The sequence below is a fragment of the Chinchilla lanigera genome, unplaced genomic scaffold (genome assembly GCF_000276665.1).
Source record: "Chinchilla lanigera isolate Chin_1 unplaced genomic scaffold, ChiLan1.0 scaffold00034, whole genome shotgun sequence".
Lineage (NCBI taxonomy): Eukaryota > Metazoa > Chordata > Mammalia > Rodentia > Chinchillidae > Chinchilla > Chinchilla lanigera.
The window spans coordinates 20,190,948-20,212,900 of record NW_004955435.1 but is presented as its reverse complement, the minus strand read 5'-3'; the positions used below and the strand labels follow the sequence as shown (position 1 = coordinate 20,212,900).

Genomic DNA, 21,953 nt, shown 5'->3' with positions numbered 1-21,953 from the left:
CATATCCAAATCCATGGACAAATCCTATCAGCAGTACAAGTAGTGCTACATCCTGTCAGCACTGCTTGCAGACTATATCTGCTGATCACTGGTGTCCACCTCCATTGCTATCGTCATAGTCTGGGATACCAGAATTTCTCACATGAGGTTTTGCAACCCTCTTCTAACTCATCAGTGTCTCTACCCTTACTTCTCACACTACATTCTTTACCCAATAGTCAGATCCTTTCAAAAATATGTCAGATCTTACCAGTCTTCTACATAAAACCCTCCCATCTTACACTCAGAACAAAAGCCAGTGATCAGCTTCACATCAGCATGTATGACCAGCATGATCTGGATACCTGCTCTTCTCTCATTTCCTGCCCATCCCCCTCCATCACTCTATTTCAGCCAAACTGGCTTGCCTAGTCCTCCTCAGATTCTGAGTACTCAATCTTGAGGCCTTTACCTTCACTGCCCCTCCATTTGAAATGCACATCTCACAGATACTTACAGGTCACTGCCTGATTTCTTCACCTTTCTGTCCCAGTGTCAACTACCATACTATTAGTGAGGTTCCCAGCTGCCCTGCAACATCCCATTCCAGGACTCCATATCCCTCTGCTCGGCCTCAGCACCATCTAGCGTATGTTCTGTTTAGTGTCTGTCCCTTCAAGACTGTAAGCTCCAGGAGGGCAGGAATTTGACATTTAGTAACTACTATATTATCCCTATGTAGGGCATTTCTTGGCACAGAGTAGAGACTTTAATATGTTGAATGAATAAAGATCTAATTAGCAAATATTTAGCTTGAATCTAGTTGTATGCATTTTCATAAGACTGCCTTTCTCACAAACCCCAATATTTTTCATTTAACCAAATATCATTTGGGCAAGAAATCTCAACCCTCTCAAATGTGTTGCATAAATTATGTGCACCTGAGGGACTAGTCTTGAATTTTCCAATTACCTCAGACACCTAGGGACTTGCTTGCCAGGAAGAAACCTGTTGTATTACATCATTTTTCCCCATGTGTCTTTTTATGAATCAAATTGCAAAACCGTATAAAAAGCTGCTTGTTTCAGTTAGAAAAGGTTTTAGTAACTGGAAACTACTGCAGATGAAGTGATAATGCAATAGAAAATATCTCTGGCTAATGCCTTAGCATTTAAGCAGTACTAATGGTAACAACAATTCTGCTGAAAGTATTTAAACTTTATGTGCATGTCAGTGGGAGAAGCTGTTCCTTGGCTAGCACGGTAATGGAGTCTTAACCCAATTTAATCCAGATGTTCTGGTGCCTGAATGATCTGGTAAAGTTGACCTACAGAGCGCAGGTCTCCACGATGAGAAAAAAGGAGTTGGAGGACTTAAGAACTGTCCCAGTGTAATGAAGTCCTTCAGAAACTGTCTCTAAGTTGTGAGCATGGAAACATCAATGAGATGCAGCACTATGATGTAAGGTGTGCCGCTGTTGTTATTGGCAAGAACCACAAATTGGAACCTCTCTCCTCGGGGATGGTGTAACAGGATCAACACCTTCGTTGTCTTAGATAATAAACGTACACATATACCTGTCAGCCCATCCATTCTTTCAAATGCAGTTGTTGTTCAACTGTACTTCAGAGGATGTATACTTCATTAGGATTGGCATAATTAAAAGGCTGTTTGATGAAGTGAATGCTAATTAGAAGCAGAATATAAGAAAAGGCATTTCACTTTTAGCTGCTATGTATTAATGTAGGAATTCCTTATTCCCTCAATCAAATCCCTGGTATAACCCCAGCCAGCTACACATGCCTTTTCATCATAGCACTAGTCTTCATGGAGCTGTACAGTCACATGTAGTTACTAGATTCGTGCCTGCGTCCTCTACAAGACTATAAGCCTGAGGAAAACACGACTGTTTGGCTTTGCTTGTCCCTGTATTTCCAGCAATGCTTGGCACACAGTAGGTGCTTGGTGTATATTTTTAAACTAGTTTATTAATGATTAAGCAACACAAGTATTCTCCTTGTTATGGCTTATATCTATATGTCCCCCTACAGCCTCATGCATTCATAGGTGGAGCTTTTCAGAGGTGGATCTATGGTGTGCTTTTTGGTTTATCCTGTACTCTCCTAGGGCTACATGCTATGTAACAAATAGCAATACAACATCCCACTTCATAAACCCAGTATTTTCAAGGTACTAGGTAGACATACAAATTTTAAATAGCCCAAGAAACCACACCAAGTACTAGTGGTCCCATGATTATCTTACTGGTGGGAATGCAGACTGGTGAAACCACTATAGAAATCAGTTTGGAGATTCCTCAGCAAACTAGGTCTAGAGGTCCCATTCAACCCAGCTATTCCCCTTCTGGGTATTTTCCCAGAAGATCTGAAAGCATCATATCACAGTGATATACATGCACCTATGTTCCTAGCAGCACAGTTTGTAATTACTAAATTGTGGAAGCAACCCAAATGTCCATCCACTGAGGATTGGATAAAAAAATTGTGGAACTTTTATATAATGGAATGTTACTCAGCTATAAAGATAAACTCAAGACTTTTATAGGTAAATGGTAACAACTAGAGACTATACTCATAAGTGAAATAAATCAGACCTGCATGTGTAAGCACTATATTGTCTCACTAGAGTAAGACCTGAAAGAGTGAGTAAAAATTAGGAGGCATGATAGACATTGTGAAACAGAAGGAAAATGCTCAAAAGGGCAACTGGAGTGTGGGAAAAGAGAAGCAAAAGGGGAAATTATGTATGTATGTATAGCTAACATAGTTGAACTACTGTCTTCTATTGCTTTATTGAAAGGAACAGTTAATGATTACTTGATTGATCAATCTTGCAAGTCTCTATTTGTTTTCCTGAGAAACCACTCTGAAGATAGCAATATGTAATACAACAAGCATTGTTAATTTCCTACCACTTTGTCTGTAACTCCATATTGTTTGTATTATTTTGCTAGGTTGTAAATTGTTGTCTGTTTGTTAATGTGTTTTCCTTATTTTTAAAATAAATTCAAAAAAATAAATGAAATAAATTATTTGTAAATCTCATGGTCAGAAATGTGCTTTGATGACAGACATTCACCACCTGGTTCTGTCAACTGCACCCATGCTCTTTATTCTCATATTCCCAGAACTTGTTCCACAGTGGTGTCACTGGCACTTGAATGGCATTTCACTGTTTATGTGCATTTGTTACCTCAGGTTATTTATACCCAAGTCTGGTGAGGCAGGCAGATATGAAAAGAACCCAGCAGTAGTGCTCATCACATAGCTGGTTGACGCCATGTAGCACCTCAGTTAGATCACTGTATTGTGGGTTGCTGCCCACTGCTAGAAGTTACTGAGACACGTTGTTATATGCAGACCTTAAGAAACTGATTTGCATCATCTAAAACAGACATGAGTCTGACATCAAACTGCCACTTATGTTAGTCTGTGAGACATTTCCATCTGAGGATTAGGTTTAAGAATGCATGTTTGGTATATGCCGTCCTATTAGGACAATGGTTCCTTCTTTTTCTACATCCTTAACATATCAGCACCATCTCACTGTTTTAGGAACACCTAGACATAAACAGGTGGCTTTGCTAGCTTACCATCACAAGGAAAATTAGAGAAAGTGTTTAAGATATCAGGAGGCATGTCTTACAGTCAAAGTTAAGGCTTTAAGAATTTTTCCCCTAAGAGCCCTTGGATTGTACACCAGCAATATTCATCTCACACCCTTCTGACATTAATATTCAGTCGAACAAGTTAGAGTAGGTGTATTTGTTACTAAATTCCCAGAGGCGCATGAAACATATATTACTCTGCCATCTTAGAGATAAGAGGCTGAGATGCCTACTTGACCTATAACTAGACTAATGGAAGATAATTAGCTGGTGACAGAGACAGGATCTGTACATTCCTGCTGACCTGGGGGCCATTTGCTCTCTGGTGATTATACTTGGGTATGTTGATCTGATAACTCCAAAAGAGTAATATTACTGTTTGAATTTCCTGATTTTATCAGGGACCTCATTTTAGCTGTTAAATTCTGAAAACATGCTCACCTTACAAATGAGGAAACCAAAACAGAGAACTTAATGATTTTGTCCAAAAATCAGTAATTGGGTTACACACCCAGGTAAGGTGAGTGTATAAATTAGAGCTACACTGAAGTTCTCAGCAGGCCACGCTGTCTTTACCTCTGCAAACCTTTAGATCTTGTCCTTGCAGGGAACCTTGGCCTGACCTCAGGGAATCAGTCTCAACTGTGCCCGGGTTAGCAAAGGGTTTTGTCTCTCTACCAACTCAAAGGAAGAAATGTTTCCAGGAAGGACTATTCTTTCTAGTGGAAATTAGCAGAGTAAGTTTTGGGATAATTATTGATCAGGGAGGAAACTGTTAGTTTTCTGAAGAATAAAAGTCTCATTGTCTGTATTAGGGTCCTAACCACCCCTGAATCTCTTGATCATGCCCCAGTCCAGTGCAGGTGAGCTGAGTGAGGAAGAAGTGCATTGGGAAAGGCTGTTTCACTCATTCAGGGACCAGGTTTGACGAAAGAATCCATGGCCAAACTTAGGTTGTGAACCCAAGACCTAGCAGCTTCACCATTCCTCTAAGGTGGTGTCATTTCCTGTGAGTTCCTTGGATCCAGCGGTGCTAAGAGGGAAGAAGCAGTGTGAAGAACCACTTCAAAAGTTGTAGAGATCCTGGTACCAGAAGAAAAACGAAAAACAAAACAACAACAACAACAACAAAAAAGTTGTAGAGAGCAGTCTAGAAATGCCTGACTTCACCTCTAACAGTCCACTGATCAGAACTCAGTTAATGGGTGTCTAACTGTCGTGAGGTCTAGGGTGCATATCTAGTCCCTCTGGGTGGCCAGGGGAAAAGAAAATGGGTTTTGGTGAACACAGAGCATTATCTCTGCAACAATGTCAAATGTGTATTTATTACACTATAGAATGATAACACAAATACTGAATGATTCAATAAATTCTAAATGACATAATACTAAATCCTACTAATAACTAAAATATGGTACACCTGTTAACATGGTCCCAAATACTGATATGATAGAAATACTGTGATACATGGTTCAAATATTAAATGATACAGTGATTAAGTGATATTCACACTGACACACTACATAATACACTACTGATATACTACTAAATGATACAGTGATGCAAACCCTAAATGACACAGTGATACTAATGAAGTAATGTTACACACTGATACACACTGAAGTAAGGATACAGGACTCAACATCTGTTTATGTGCAAAGTATCTCCTTGACCTTAAGCTTGAAAGGAAAAATTGCCTGGATTGAGACAACTGCAGAGGAATGGCTGGCTAAGGGAGCTGTTCTTCTCAGCCCATTGAAATGCTTACAGGCCCAAGATGAGGTGGGCAGGACCAGCAAGAAGACAGGAGCCTCTAATAGAGGAGATGGTAAGAAGGGTTCTTGTACCAGCTGAGCTAAGGAAGGCAATGCAGGGCTTTCTGAGCTTTGCAGAAGCTTATGCACGGCTTTGCCAGAGTCGTCTATGTCTAACTGAAATAACTGATTGGTTTCTATGTGGCTCAAAGCAAGCTGATTGATTAACATAATTGATTAACCAAACGTTTAACACAATAACCCATCCTCACTTCTAGAGATAAAGATTATGCCTCATTTTGAGGAGTATATAAGGCTTGTAGGTGAAATAGAAAGCAAGAACAGAGCTCAGGGATCAGGGCTGGGGTGTTTTTCCCAGATCCTAATTCAAACCAGCAATGGCACTGTTCTGCACCCTGCAGATAGGAGATTAGATGCCAAAAAGGACTTTGAGGTCAGCCAAGGTAAGCTTGGTGAAGGACTCTCCAGATCCTGATAAAACTTGTTTGGCTAAGTCTTTCTTTTTTTCTTGAAGCTGCAAGATCTTCTCTTCCACTGTCCCTTCACAAATAAATCTGAAAAATAAATAAGAAAACTATCAGAAACCCAAAGCAGCTTACCTAGTGGCATATTCAAGCTTCTATCATACTTTGATTATGAATGTGATCACTTCCTTTAAGTTTTTCAGAATCAGTGAAGAACTCTAGGTTTAGGAGATCCAAACAACCTTGACTAAATATGTCCCATTTAAAATATGTGACTCAGATTGACTTTTTACTTCATTCTGAAGCTATTGTAATTAAGAAAGCCTCAAATAAGCAGAAGATATCCCTACCTAGAAAAACTACAGAGACCTAGGTTTCCTCCCAAACACTCTATCTTGATAGTCAGAAGGTCTCCAAGATGAAGTTGTTGTTGGGTATATGTGAGCTAGTTGAAATACAGAGTATCTAATTTCCTGGCTAGGTGACACTCATAACAGCTTTTTCAAACTAAGCATGTGTACTGTTGTCATGCATTCATTCTTCAACAGTATTTTTTAAAATATTAATTTGAAATGAATATACCTTGAGACCATAATATTAAGTGAAATAAATCAGACATATAAGCTTAAGCATTGTATAGTTTCTCTCATATGAGAAATCCAATATATAAATAAAGAGCAAAATAAAAGACAGATAATAGGAGTAGGAAGATAGATCTTACTCAAAAGGCAAGGGGATCAAGAGATGAAGGAAGGGAAACAAAAGGGAGGGGAAGGGGATGAAAAAAGATGTGTTCTGTACAAATACCAACTCCTAGTAAGGAATGCAAACATTACATACTACAAATACATACTATTAAAAAATAGAAAGATTTAATTTTAATCCAACAAGTATTGATTAAGCACTGGCTATATAATATGTGGTACGTTAGGTATTGGGATGGTGCAATAAATACAGTTTTGTTCTGAAAGCCGACATCGAAGTGACATGAAAACCCAGCAATAATAATAATATAACCTAGTAAGTGCTGCCACAGAAGTATGTTCGTATAGAGAAAATCTTTGTAGAGTACTCAGGGAAGTGTCCACTGAAGGGTTAATGTCTAATGTATGACTTGTAGGATAAGCAAGGCATTGCCTGATGGGAGGGCATCCCAGGGAATGGGAATGTATAAAACTACTGTCTGTTTTAGAACATGGTATGTCAGAGGAAGATCAAGTCATCCAGTCTACTTGACCAGTGGCAAAATCTCAAGAGGCTGGAGGGGCCAGATCATGAGTGGCTGGCTGCACATGGCAGACTAAGATGTTTAGAGATTATCTCTAGAAAGTGAAACCACTGAAAAATTTGAGGGGAAAGTCACAACCAGATTGACTGTCTAGGAAGAGCCCTCTGGTGGTGATACAGAGGACAGGAATGAGTAAAAGCAGAGGCACTGGGAAGAAGATGGTTATCAGAAACACTTAGAAAGTACAACAGGATTTGGTGAAAAGTAAGAAAGAGAAAGAGTCTAGCTTCTGGCTGCATGATTAGAAAGACAGAGACACTTTGCAAAGACAACGAATATAGAAGGATTAAAAATTTTGAAATGGTAGGAAGAAAAAATCTCAGTTTGTGACATTTTGATCCTGGAACACGTCATCACACTTGCTAATGCAGCGTGCTCAGTAGGTGTTTGTTTTAGAGCTGAGTGCACACATGAGTGAATACAGATGAGTGTGTGAGTACTCTGATTCAAATATTTAACAAGATTTGGGTATTCCTGTCTCAAGATTAGGAGACGGTGGAAATAAAGACACTGATTTTGGACTTACTGGAATGAACAGAATTTTTAAAGAAGAAAATACAGAATGAGCAAAGAAGAGACCTAAAGAGGAAAATTAACATCACAATTGCATGTGGCAAATTTTGGAAGTCATGAGTACCCCTTATCAAGAAGCTTAAGTGAACAATAATAGGGAAAGGCAATTTGCACAGATTGAAGAACGCGAGATAAGCAAGTAAAACACATACTGTGACATCTAAACCCATCAGGAAAGTTGGTCATGAAAAGCAAGGAAAAAACGAGGGCCACAGCAAGAGTAGACTACAGCAGGGTAGTCTACTACTATGGTAAGTTTTGTTGTTCTTAAAGATGGGAGGCTCCCAACCAGAGGAACAGTGTGCAAAATAGTGAGCTTGTGCTCTTCAAAAAATCAGTGTCAGAAAACAAAGAAGGACTGGGATACTGCGCCAGGTTAAAGATGCAAAGCCATTGACAACGGCATGTTAACATGGCATCTGTGGTGAAGCGTATCACTGGAGCACACTGTGAAATTGAATAAGGTCTGGTGATCTGATAATAGTATTATATTGATGTTAATACCCTGATTTTGATAATTTTATTATGCAATATGTGAGAGAAAATCCTTATATCAGGAAATGTATATTGAAGTACTTAGGGATAAAGGAGCATTGTGTCTACAGCTTTCTCAGAAAAAGTTTATTCACACACACACACACACACGAGTATGCAGGAACTGGTGCTCTTCTTGCAACTTTTCTGTAGGTCTGAAATTACGTCATAATAAATATTAAAAGCAAAAAAAAAACAAAACAAAGTTCCTCGGCCATAACCAACTGTATGGTTACCTCAAATTGCTTGCTTCCTTCCAGACAATAATACGCCTGAGGATATCTCTTAGGAGCATCACTATTGAAGTGATTACCAAATACTTTACATTCTATTAAAACACAACATAGGGAAGGCTTTCACAAAAGCAGAAGTTGGAAAATGGCCTTGAGGAGGATGTTACTTACCTATGTATGACAACATCCTTCTGCTGCCCTACTCTGTAAATTCGGTCACAAGCTTGATCTTCAAGGGATGGATTCCTGTTAGAGGTGAAATAAAAAAAAAAAATCTATCCTAGATGTCGTGACAAACTATAGCCTTTGGGCCAAATCCAGCCCATAGCCTGTTTTTGTATGCTTCTTCAGCGGAAAATATTTGCTGTATCCCCAAAGGGGTTTAAGAAAAACAACACACACAAACACATACCCTCAAAGAGTAAGTGACAAAGAACTCTGCCCTACAAAGCCTTAGGCATTTACAGAAAAGGTTTGTCAACCTATGTTATAGGCTATACTGACCTAGGAAAGGTTAGTGCCCATACAGTCTCGCCCTCTAGTGAAAAACGGGGGTAAGACTGCTAATAACAACTCCCACCACTATTATCAGTTGATAACTAGAAGTAAGGGAGGTAAAACCAACAGTCAAGTACAGTCCTTAGCTAACTAGATGACCTTGGAGAAGTTCTCAAGACACTCTTAGGCTTCAGATCATGATTTAGAAACTTAAGGGCTGGCTGATGTTCTCAGTATTTACCTTTTTCAACTTTAATATTCTATCATTCACCTAAGAGACTTAATTTGTTTCCTTCGTTATAGATTCTCATTTGCTCATCTTACCTCTCATTTTCTCATCTTACCTAAATTGTGAATAACATTTCTCCATCTCAGAAAACAGCATAACTCCTATCATGCTTTCCTCACTCTCATGTATATAACAGAGGCCCAAGTAAGACCTAACCATTCTCCAGGAGATAATAACAGGTTGGTCTATTTGTACCAATCTGGGCTGCCTGAAAAATCAGGCAATCCTGGAAGGAGTGCATTGTACAGCAGTCCTTGATTGGCATAAATGGAAAACCAGAAACTGGTACAACTTACATGAGCCTTTCTCCTACTAACACATTAACTCTCTCATCTTGTATCCAGGACAGATACTGTCATGTTCCTGGCAGTCGCACTCCACACAACAAAACCAACGGCTATATATTTCTAACATCATTAGAAAAGTCCTTTGCCTTTCTTCTTGGAGTAATGCTTCTAAGATTAAAATTTCTTTAGATCTCAACAAATATGTCTAGAATACGGTTTCTAGAGAACAGGTAAAACTGTAGGATCGGACCTCACAGCCTGAGGAAAAGCTACCTTCCCAGTTTCTATGGAAACATTAAATTAACAATAAAGTGAATGAACTATTTTAAGCAGTCATTTGAAGACTGCTCAGGAATTCAGGAATGTCAACTATCTGTATACCCTCTTTAGAGTTGCGTTTATAGGTATGTATAGACAGAGGCAACTCCATAAACAAGTACACACTTGACATAAGAAGTCAGTCCCTGCCCCCCTCTAGCACCCTGGTATGCTGTAACAACTCAAGAAAAGTCCAGAATCATTACCAGTGCATGTCCAAAAGAAAAAGATGGTTTCCTCCAGTCAGATTTAGACCAACACCTCCAGCCAAGAGAGAGATTAGCATAACCTTCAAAAGGAAACACACCATTAACTTTATCCAGACTTGGTCTCACAATACATTTGGTATAGTTTGGATCTTAAGTGTCTCCCAAAGGTCTGTGTAGTAAAGGCTAATCTCCAGCATGGTATATTGGTGGCTGTGGAACCTTTAAGTTGTAGGGCCTGTTGGGAGGTCTTTAGGCCATTAAGAATATGCTCTTGAAGGGAACAAGAGGACCCCAGCCCCTTTCTCTTTCCCTGTTTTACTTCCTAGCCACAACTTCAGCAGTTTTGCTCTGCCATGCACTCCTGCCATGGTGTGCTGCCTTGCTACAAACCCAAATCAACAGGGCCCATTAATCATGACCTGAAACATTCAAAACTGCAAGCCAAAATAAGCCTTTACTTTTTATAAACTGGTTACTCAAAGTATTTGTTATAGTGATGAAAAGCTGACTAAGACAGTATCTTTTATTTTAGGATCAAGCCCAATGTCAAAACAGGTAAACAACATATTCCTATCAATTTTTTTCCTGCTGTCATGTTCTGAAACATTAAGATGCCATCTCCCATGCCTCATTTTTTAATAACTTCTCACATTTCCGTTTTTTATAAGTTAACCTCAGAAAATTGACTGCCCACCAAAATATATGAATACTGTAACTTTAGAGCCCTGGGGTGGTCAGCTCAATAAATTTTCCTTTAACCAGATTTTATATATTCGATAGTTCCTGCCCCTCTGTTGCCATAATAATTGTCCTGCCAATCATTCAACTAATGTTTTTTAAATCTTTTTTGGTTTTTGTACTGAGAATCAAACTCAAGACCTTGTACTTGCCAGGTAGATGCTGTGCCACTAAGGTATATTCCCGGTTTTAAATCCTTATTATCAGTAATTAAATGACTATTCTTCCATTTCCTTCCACATTGCCTTATCAAAACCTTAACTTCCCTTCCAGGCTTGCCTTCTTCAGACAGAGACTGCTGACACTAACCAGCTCTGCTCCAAATCTCCTGTTAGTCCTCATGTTTTATTCTCTTTAGCATACTTTGCTCTTTGATAAGCACCTTGGTAAATGCCTAATAAATTATCAACATTTGAAGGGATCAAGGCTGCGAATATGCTCGAGTTGAGTTTCTGTATTATAATAATGTTCTTTGTATAACTAATACCAATTTATTCCTCAATTATAAAGCTCTGCTGTGACCAGCTCATACCTGAGGATCCCTGGAGTGGTTAAATGCCTCTACCAAGTCCATTCTCTGCTTGGGGTTGACAGAGCCATCGATGGTGGCATAAGTCAGTCCATGCTTCTTAAGGTGCAGTGCTACCACTTTCAGCATGCTGGTCCACTGAGAGACAATGACACTGGAAAGCAGGATAAAATAAAAACCACCCCGAAAATGGATTAAACAAACTCACTGGCACAGTTTTCATGTCCTGTTAACCTGAAGATCAGTTACAAAATGTAGATAAGAAAAGGCCTAAGCTCACTGCCACGGTTTGGATGAGTGTCCCCAAAGCCTCATGTGTAAAGGAAAGGCTCGGTCCCAGGCTGGTGACAGGTGGTATGGACCCTTTGGACTTGAGCCTCCAGAATTGTGTGCCAAAGTAAATCTGCCTTTACCAGGAGCCTGTTATGGTTTGTTTTGTTTTCGCCATGCTAGAGTTGGACACAGGGCCTTCACACTGAGCTGCTCATACATCCCCAGCCATTTTCTTTTAAATTTTGAGATACAGTTTCACTAAGTTGCCTAGTCTGGGCTTGACCTTGTAATTCTCTTGCCTCCAGCTCCCTGAGTGCTGGAATTATAGCTGTTTACCACCATTCCTGGATTATATTAGTTATTTTGTTATAGTGCCATGAAGCTAATATAAGCCCATGTGTAGGTCAAATCATAAGTTTATAATGCTTCCAATTATTTCTAGACTCCATTTTATCTTGTGCTAAACAAAATCAAAAACAAACTGTGGCGAGACTAAAGTAACAGCTTCAGCCTCATTGTATTTGACGGTCCAGTACTCATCCAGATATCTGTGGTCCTGCAAAAAGGGATCCCATAGTTGGGCGTGGTAGTGCACACCTCTAATCCCAGCACTTGGGAGGCTGAGGCAGGAGGATCACTGTGAGTTTGAGGCCAGCCTAGTGAGTTCAAGTCCAGCCTGGACTACATAGCAAGATGCTGTCTCAAAACACTAAAAAAAAACAACAACAACAAAAAAAAACAACGGGGAGAGGGGATACCAGCCACCCACTGTGTGACAGCCAAAACAACACACTGTCCCTAAGTCATGTTTTATTTTTTTGTATTTTAAAGAGAATTAAAAAAAAAAAAGAACAATAGCAAAATGCCAACAACATAGACAAAAACAAAACAAAGCAAAAACAATACGAATGATATAGGGTTTCAGAACAAAATGATAGTGATTGACAGTGGTTGTTATATTAAATATTTTTATCTTCAACCAAGTTGGTCAGATTACCAGATGTAAGAATGCAAGATTAATCAAACCATGTTTCAATTAGAGTTTTAAAAATCTAGATTAAAGAACTTCACAAATACAAAAGCAGATGTACCACATTATGTAAAGTATAACTCAGGAGGCAATGCACCCCGTCTCCAAGCACACTGACAGCACTGCTGCAGCTCCCTGCCTGACTTTTCCGTCACTCTCTTGCTTTTTTCATGTGATTCACTGCTTTAAATACTGTTTCAGCTGCCTCTCTTACCTGATCCTTTAGAGATGTCTTTTTCAAACTGTGGCAGAAATATTGTAATTAGAAATCATAGGGAATCTGTGCTATAACCTCAGTGAATTTGCAGAGTTTGATTCAAGGTCCTGATATAAAAAGGCTTGACTTACAAGTAGGAGCAATAGCAAATTTCCTTGCTTAATTATAAGCAATGCTTGGATAATAAAATAACGCATTTACCTCTTTTGGGACCCTGAGGTTCTTCGGATTGCCTCCAGTTCTGCCAACAGAGATGATATCTGAGAAAAGGGTACACTGATGTTGCAGTTTAAGGATTCCACACTTCTCCATCCTCTCTGCCTAAGTTACTGAAGCTGTCTCCTGGGTGCCACTGCGCTTCCAGTCTGACCCTTCTCGTTTCCACCTCCACTGCTGCAGCAAGAAACCTGCTTCTAAAATCCAAGTTTGTCACTTCCCTCCCTGAGCTGCAACCCCTTCCACGGCTTCCCACTGAACTCAAAGCCTGAGCTCCTTAAGGAACAGGCTGGATCACTGCTGCCCGGACTGCTACTTACTCCTTCTGGCTCATCTTCCACCACAACCTCCTCAAATAGCACTCTGATCATACCAAAATTCTTCCAGCAGCCACGCCCTATCTCATTACTGTCTATTGTTCCCTTTACTTTAGAACACCTTGTCGGCTTAATGTCACTTTTTAAGATCTCCCCAGCCCTCAACGTATACTTCAGGTGCCCACTGCCTATATCCTACTAGTGCACCTTTTGCTTTCACTATCAGGATCCCAATCGAGCGAGATGTTAATCATTTAAATATCATCCCTTGCTTCCGGGACCGGAGACACTCCATGAGGTCAAAGGCAGCACATGTCTCGTTCATTTCTATACTCCAGTCTCGTACATGCCAGGACAAAGTGCTCCCCTAATATTTGCGGAAGTAAAAGATCCTTACCCACTTAAGGACTGCTTCAAACATCACTGAAGAGGACCTATTGAGACTGAGGAGCGGCTGTGAAAGCTTGCAAACAAACTGAGTATTTACCCCTGAAAATGCATTCCAGTCCACATGGCTGCAGCCAGTAAAAATGCATGGGCATGACTCCGGGGAGTAACTGGATTCATTCCTCTGAAGTGAAAGCAGACCTTTCAAAACCATCTGTGAGCCCTAAAGTCACACCCCAGGATGCTGGAGGAAGAAGGATACTGGTCCAGAAATCCACTAGGGAATGACTACAATTCTCGCTCTGCCACCCATGGCTACTCCATCTTGGAACACAGATTCCTCATCAGTAAAGAGGGCCTTAAGCCAGATAAACTCTAGGATGCACCAAGCTCCCACCTTCCGAACTGCTGTTTTTATGAGTAACTTATAGAGCTCCAGAACATCAGTTTGCTTTCCAGTCTTAGCAAACGTGCTGACATCTACAGGGCAAGGACAGCACCTCTGAACTGAGCAAGAGAAAAGCAGATCTCGCTGTTTTTAGTTAACAGTGGAAAGACACTGACGTGCCTGGTGTCCTGGTCACCTGAGGCGTGGAAGGCACCATGATTCCCACATGAGAACACTAGCAAAAGAGACTTTGAGAAGCCTGAAGGTGGAGGGCTAGAGTCATGGTCCATTAGCTGGTGTCAAATTCCAGTTAGACTATTCTCTCCCCACAGCAAACAACTTTACATGGTTGAAACTAATATTAATGGGTTTATTTGTTATGAAGCTTTGTGAATACTGCCTGAGTGTTACACAAGTAACACAAAGTCTTAGGAATATAAATTTTAACAAAGGCTGTAGAACATGAATTCTGTCCACATGTGGGGCTTTTCTTATATTTTCTTCAGCTACTTGTTGGAAAGACCTAGGGAAATGTTTTAAAATTTTAATTAAGAGGAAGCATTTCTTTCTTTAAATAATTCTATTTCCTTGGTAGTGACCTCCTTTCTAGTTTACGTTTTTTTAAAAAGCCTCTGAAAAAAAGAGGTTGAGGCTAGGACTGGCAGCTTAAGATCCTAATAGAAAGAAACAAGCCCCACTTTCAGGGCATGCGGGATAATGGAGCACATTCCAAGCCAACGGAAAGGCAGGACTCAAGTTACCGCTTAGCATAGCTTCCTCTAATAGAACTCTCCAGCCTTAAAAAGCTCTGATGAAAACAGAACAGAAGAACTAATGAAGATAGAAGGCTGCACAGGAAACAATACTCTCAGATGAAGCCTTTCAATACGGAGAAACAACTGGTGCTCACGTGTATTACAGTCTCCAGGGTCCAGTCCTTGTGATTTTCCTTTCAAGCTTTCCCTTAACAAATCGCTTGATTGCTTAGGCACCAGCACTAGCACAAACCTGGCAGCCTTCTTCACTAGTAATCCGTAACCCAAAGGCTGCCTTGATGGCAAAACTCTCCAAAATCACTCTCTGAAAGACTACTGTGTAATACGGCTTTCGTGATCTTTGTGGTATAGCCGAGGCTTTAAGACTAGAAGGAGAATCTGACCAACTACAATCTAAGGGTTCCAGCTCTGCTATCAAGGCTGTAATCACCTAGACAAATGAGGGCTCCAACACAGGAAAATGTATGAGAAACCAAAGTGCTCTACTAAAAGCAGAGGGACAAAAGTACCTTGGTGCTCCCTCGTGTGTCTTCAAAAAGCTCCACCTTGAAGCATGTCCCATTAAGGGAAATAGTGGGAGATGGCTCTGCATCATGGAGTTCAGATAAGGTCATAGCGCTGAGTTGCTCTTCCAGGGACAAGACAAGGCCTTCGCTCTTCAGTTCCGAGGGATCCAGGGCCTGGGGGCAACAAAGAAAAGGGACAGGAGCTGCTATTGGAGAGTCATGGCAGTGAGCCTTATTACTTGTTGATGAAGTTCTGATTGCTTAACGCTTGACGGAGCAAAACGTCTTGTAATTTCTCTTCAGTAACTACTCAAAAACAATTCTGCTTAACGTGTGATCCTGCAAGTTTTTTCATTATCATAAAGATCAACCACATGATAGAATTTTAAAAAGATTTGCTAGACAGATTACATGATCATTCTATTTTTTTTTCCCTGCGAGAACAATTCAGTTAATTAAGCTACTGATAGTCAAAACACATTACTCCAGCTCCTGAAATAAACATGCCTCTTAATTTTGGATATAGCAACTTTGCAATTTGTAAAACTACTTGCGTTCTCATATCTACCTCTAATAGCCTCAATACTAGACAACAATAACTAAATTAGCTTTATTACATTCTGAAACCAAAACATTCACAAGTGGTTTCCTTTTTATCAAAATGTCATTTCCCATTCTAAAACGAAGTTTGTCTAAAATTAACAATAAAAGTATTTTCCTCCCAATGCCATGGAAATCATCAAGATTAAAGGAGATTAACATAAAGTAAAATAAACAAGCCCCTTCTTGTTCATCCTACCAAAAACCAAAAGAGAAAAATAAAACCCCCCAAAACCACTTCTCTTGATTCAGCAGACTGGACCTCAATGGCAAGAAACTGAAATTATGGTGCAACAGCAAGGTTTCTTCTTACCGACTTCAGTAAAGAAAGATGACAGCAGCACTGGCGGAGTCTCAGCAGCTGGGACAGGATGTGGACAGTGCTGGATTTCTGCAAGTCTGCTGCCACCAGGCGCCTGGGCTCACTGGACCCAAACTCTCGTGCCACTTCCAAGTGAGAAGATAAACCCCAGGAATGGGTATAGGATTTAACATAGAGAAATCTGGGGGGGAATCGGAAACTAAATGAAGCTATTTTAAGCTAGTTTGAGATCCAATAATTTAGCTATAATTCACTTCGACAATAACTAAACCAACTGAAATACTGGTTTTCCTTATAGACTACATGTATTTTTAAAAGTAGGTTTAGGAAACAATTAAAAAGAAGCTTACAGCATCAGGTCTTGTGTTTATTTTATTATGGTTTGAGGTTCTTAGCTAAAGCCTAACTCCTTATATTTACGATTCACAACCCTCTATTTCTGCCATTTTACTGAGTGCAAATCTACATTTTACTAGGGATGTGCACTTAGGAGTGTGCCTGGCTTACCTCTATGGAATGGATTATCAGGGCTTCTTTCAGATTGGTTTCCTCCATTTTCATGTCTTTTTAGATAGGACTGCAGAGCTGACCTGCCTCAGATCAAGAAGGAAAGCCCACATGTGAGCAGGGCGTGGTGGCGCACGCCTGTAATCCCAGCACTCGGGAGGCTGAGGCAGGAGGATCATTGCAAGTTCGAGACCAGCCTGGGCTACAAAGTAAGCTCAAGGCCAGCCTGAACTGCATAGCGAGACCCTGTCTCAAAAAAAAAAGACAAAAAAAAAGAAAGAAAGCCCACATGTAATTGTCACTAAGACCAAACAGGTTTACACAGGTTACTGCTTAACTGTGCTTGCAGTGGCGCATGGGCAGACCGTGGAAGTGGGCCTCTTCAGTGGCTCCAAGCTCATAGCAAGCACTGGCCAAAGGTAATGCAAAAGAAATAACTATAAAACAAAACTGTTCTTTCAAATCAACAAATAAAACAAAAAGAAAAAATCTACATTGGAAATGAGAGGTTCCACGTAGGAGAAAGCAAATCTAGAATTTAGGGGAAAAAAAATAAAGCAGCTTTTTTAGGCTCCAGTGAGAGGCTGCCTGACAGATCAAATATAGCTTAAGGAACTCTGACCCTTGACTCACTCCCAGTCAAAAAGAGGAATAAAGTAACAGTGCATGGGAGAAAGTGCTTCTTTATTGCACATACCTTGATCTTGCAAAAAGGACATTGTACACAGTCTCTTCATCTTTGGAAAGCTTTAAATGATGTAGCTGAAATTTACGCTGGGGCAATGCCACCTGGAAGAATATGGACAAATGAAGCTGGTATAAAAATGAACTGAATACCACAGAGCAAATCCCCCAAATATAGTGAACCCAAAAGCAACTTTTACACTTTCCTAAAAATAACACAGCACAATAGGACTCAATAACATGGGGCGCAAGACCAAAATTCTGGGCCTCTTCACGGGAAAATGGGAAACTCAGAGGCTCCCGAAGCACATAACAGATGGCTGTGCAAACCTAAAAGTACATGGTCATCTCCCTGCCCCGCCTCCCCTGGGACAGGTATAAATTTGATTACCAAGGGTTTGCCAGTGGAGTCCAGTTGGTCTTTTGTTCTCCTCAGCAAAAGGCTCTTGGTTACAATACTTAACCGCTCTCCTCCTTTCTTTGAACCATTGTCGACCTGACTTTTCCACAGATTGAACTCATCAAATGGAGAACAGCGGAGAAATCTTTCTTGTTGGGAAGGACACAGAGTAGAGAAGAAGAAATATGAGAGAGAATGGAAAAAAGGTTCAAGGCAAGACATAAGATGAAAACTAATCAGATTTTGTTATATCTGCCATCCAATCATTTTTAAAAGTGAATTTCACAGCAAATCTCTGCAAGACAGATCAAAAGGCTCTATGTCAATAATGGATACCACATTTTAAAAATGTGACTTTTCCTATTAACAACGTCTACATTGTCTCAGTAGGACATATAACCAACAGCTAGAATTTATTCTGGAAGCTTCAAAGGCTAGCAAAGAAATTCGATATCCTTTTATGGGCTGACTTTGAATAAAAGCATATATTTTAAAATCAACATTCTTTTGTGTTTGCCTCAAATAAATTGCAGTCCTGACCTAGCCCAGATGTTTTAAAGGAGAAATAGCCCAAGACATTCATTAAATGAAAGAAAAATGACTTTTGCTTCCCTTAATTCAATCTACCTACATTTTTGTATAAATAGAGGCTGGATATAATCAAAGTCCTCTATCAGCCAGTCAATCAACAGATATTTTCTCATAAATATTAATTCTTTTGCCCTTTAAAGGTTGACAGGCTTGTCATCTGCTACACAAGATAATTTGGCACACATCAGAGCGTTATAACGAGACAAGAAATAATAATGAAGGGTTACAGACATGGCTCAGTACCACAATCCCAAGGAGTTTACTCACTTCAGCAGTGAATACATATCCAACAGGTTGTTTTGAATGGGGGTTCCAGTGACAGCCCAACGGGCACGGGCTTGCAGCTTGCACACAGCAACTGACGTCTGCACTTGCGGATTCTTCACATTGTGAGCTTCATCCAGTATGATTCGAGCCCAGACTATTTGGAGCAAAGGTGTTGAGAAGCCCTGGAAGAAACATAAGGGAAATCCAAGAACAGTATGGGAATATATTTCTTCTTCAAGGAGATAAACAAGGGTAACAAACAAGTATTAAGGACCCACTTTTACCCTCCAACTTGCTTAGATCAATTATACACAACGGAGTTGAAAACTCAAGAGCAAAACCTCTCACCTGGGTGCAAGAAACAGGTCACTTGAGAGTCTCAGTCCTTAAGCTTAAGATAACTAACAGTAAAATTTTTTTCTGATTTGAGGTTTCATTTATTCTTTCAAACTACATTTCAGCAATGGCTGTAAGCCTGCACATTTACTTCCTCAATAAAGTATTTACTAAATTTACTAAAAATTTACTAGAAATCTATTTTTACATCTAAGGTACTAAGCCGGACCTAAGGACAATTCTTAACCTCTAGCAAGGGAGAAAAACATAATTATACATGATATATATATACAGAAAGTCATACTTGAGAACCCGGCACATGCCAGAGGGACGCTACCTGCTCTTTTCACTGTGGCACCCATGACACCTGAGACAGCCGCTGACATAGAGGAGTGCCATATTTGCTGCACGGGTTGCTGTGAATAAGTAAGCACAAAGTGCTACAAGAGACATTCAACCAAATGGTGAGAAAGGAGTGGCCCAGAAAGGATTCTTGAAGCAGGTTAAAACAGAAAGTAATAACCTGGAAAAACAAGTGGCAGCATAACACTGCATTTAGCAAGAGAGGGCAAAATGTCTGAGGGAGCATGACAGTGACTAGACATCCATCGGTATGACACAGCATGAGCGCCATAGGGAGGTGAAGGTTGATGAGTGATGAGGGACACACAGGTCCAGCGGGACCACAGTGTACCTAATATACCACATGAAGGAATTTGGATTTTAACTAGAAAGCAATGGGCAACTATCAAGGAATTGGAGAAGTTCATCATTTATAAGAAGTCAGTGCGGGGAGTAGTGGCACATGCCTGTAATCCCAGCACTCGAGAGGCTGAGGCAGGATCATTGCAAGTTTGAGACCAGCCTGGGCTACAAAGTGAGTTCAAGGCCAGCCTGAACTACATAGTGATACCCTGTCTCAAAAAAAAGAAGAAGTCAGTGTTAATCATGAATCTGAGACCAGATTCTAGAGATCTCCCTAATAAAGAAATCTGTGACTAAAAATAAGAACATATATACAAACTTAGTTCTTAGAATAATACTGTATTTTCATAGCAGTTGGGGGGAATCCTTATAATAATTATATAATAAAGCCTTTAATTCACAGATCTGCCCCAAAACACTCAGGGTTTCTCATGGTTACTAGTTAGCTTCTGGCCTGTCATCCTATTACTTTCATAAATTGAATTCATTCATAATCCAACAAAGTGAATCTTATACAATACACCTGGGGAAGTTTACAACTCAAATGTTCCTAAGGTGAGGAATTACTGCATTTGCAATGCTTTTTTTTAGGAAGTAGAGAGGAGGCAAGGAATGATGGTCTAATACCAAAACATGTATGAAAATACTGCTTTGCACACTAAATATGCAAAATAACATGAGAGTATATCTACTCCACACACTGTTAAGCTAAAAATAGCAACAAGTATAGTTTTCTTATATTCACGGGGTTATTAACATTACAAATGCAGTGTAGTTAACTTTAGTCCTAACACACAGCTGAACCCGGCACCAAATATCAACCTTCCTCTCTGAGGTCACTACAATGAGAGAAACGAAACAAGAAATAACTGAAGAATGTCCACAGGTAGACCATTTAGAATATTCCTGACCTTACAAGAAGGCACCTTTGCTCTCACTGAGGCTGTCAAAAGATGCCTGTTAGATGATGTGCGGCTCCAGTTCTATCTCCCCAAAACCCCAAGTCTCACCTCCACACTGAGGTTTTCACCTGGGACCTCTTTCTCCTGCTTCTTTGTGGGAATCTCTTTGGCCAGAAGGCTGTAAGTAGTAATCACGATGTCATACATAGAGAGGCTGCACAGACACAACACAAAGAACACAGTAAACAATCCCTCTAGTACTCTGACAAGAGACAGAGTTGATATTTTTATAAAATAGCCCAGGGCTGGTAGGATAGACAACAGGATTAACATATTCCTTAATACACACAAACATACATCTTTTAGAGGTAAATTTTACCTATTTAGCTGCAAGAAGAGAGAACAGATTTGATTGTGTCCTGCATATGTGCATGTGTGGGCATGTGCGCGTGTGCGCACACACGCACACACACACACACACACACACACACACACAATTTTAGGGAGGTAAACTTTACCACCTGGCTTCCATATTTCTTTCCTCTGATCATTTTTACAGTCTGTTCACCATAGCTAGAACAACCTCCCTATTCCCATCCAATAAGCCAGAAAGGAAAACCTCTGGGTGGGGTTATATTTAACTTGACATAACCTGGCCAAAACAGAAAGTAGGGAACTGATGTTTAATAGTGATTTGATAGGAAAACAATTAAAATCTCAGAGAGAAAAGAAATCCTCAAAGCATAGCTCACTTCACAACAGTGATGCTTTCTCTCTACTGTAATGGATTTGTGTAAACCCACTAATTTAACTATATGTATAAAAATACATGCTATAAGCTTTCTGTTTACCTTGCCTGCACTCTTTCCATGTAAAGATGCTTATTAACAATACAAGTACTATTCCAAAGAAGATTAATATAGTGTACCTGATAGACTGTCAGTAAAAACTTTTGATAAATATGATATGCCTAATTCACAGAGGCAGCAATGTTTATAAGTTAATTTAGCATGATATATAAAGTATAATTGAGAATGATTCCAACCAATCAACTAGTATATTTTGACTATCAAACTAGTTATCCTCAAAGCATAAATAAAGTGAGGCCCAATTTACCTATTTAAAAAATTCAGAAAAAAGACAGACAACTCGAAGTACTCTCTGCAGGGAAAGTCTGAAGGTCTGTC

At 39.9% G+C, this 21,953-nt stretch overlaps 1 protein-coding gene across 1 annotated transcript in view; it reads right to left on the bottom strand.

Annotated features, from left to right (window-relative positions):
* Window positions 1-4,901: 4,901 nt before the first annotated feature.
* Window positions 4,902-21,953, bottom strand: part of Ttf2 (transcription termination factor, RNA polymerase II) — a 39,158-nt gene continuing 22,106 nt past the window's right edge. Inside the window, exons 12-23 of the mRNA XM_005389052.2 lie at window positions 20,875-20,980; window positions 18,824-19,005; window positions 17,957-18,110; window positions 17,579-17,670; window positions 16,882-16,964; window positions 16,366-16,499; window positions 15,456-15,626; window positions 13,064-13,122; window positions 11,346-11,496; window positions 10,073-10,155; window positions 8,646-8,720; window positions 4,902-5,936 (exon numbers count right to left, since the gene is read on the bottom strand). Of these exons, the coding sequence (XP_005389109.1) occupies window positions 5,792-5,936; window positions 8,646-8,720; window positions 10,073-10,155; window positions 11,346-11,496; window positions 13,064-13,122; window positions 15,456-15,626; window positions 16,366-16,499; window positions 16,882-16,964; window positions 17,579-17,670; window positions 17,957-18,110; window positions 18,824-19,005; window positions 20,875-20,980 (1,435 nt within the window). The 3' untranslated portion in view covers window positions 4,902-5,791. The remainder of the gene's footprint in view (window positions 5,937-8,645; window positions 8,721-10,072; window positions 10,156-11,345; window positions 11,497-13,063; window positions 13,123-15,455; window positions 15,627-16,365; window positions 16,500-16,881; window positions 16,965-17,578; window positions 17,671-17,956; window positions 18,111-18,823; window positions 19,006-20,874; window positions 20,981-21,953) is intronic.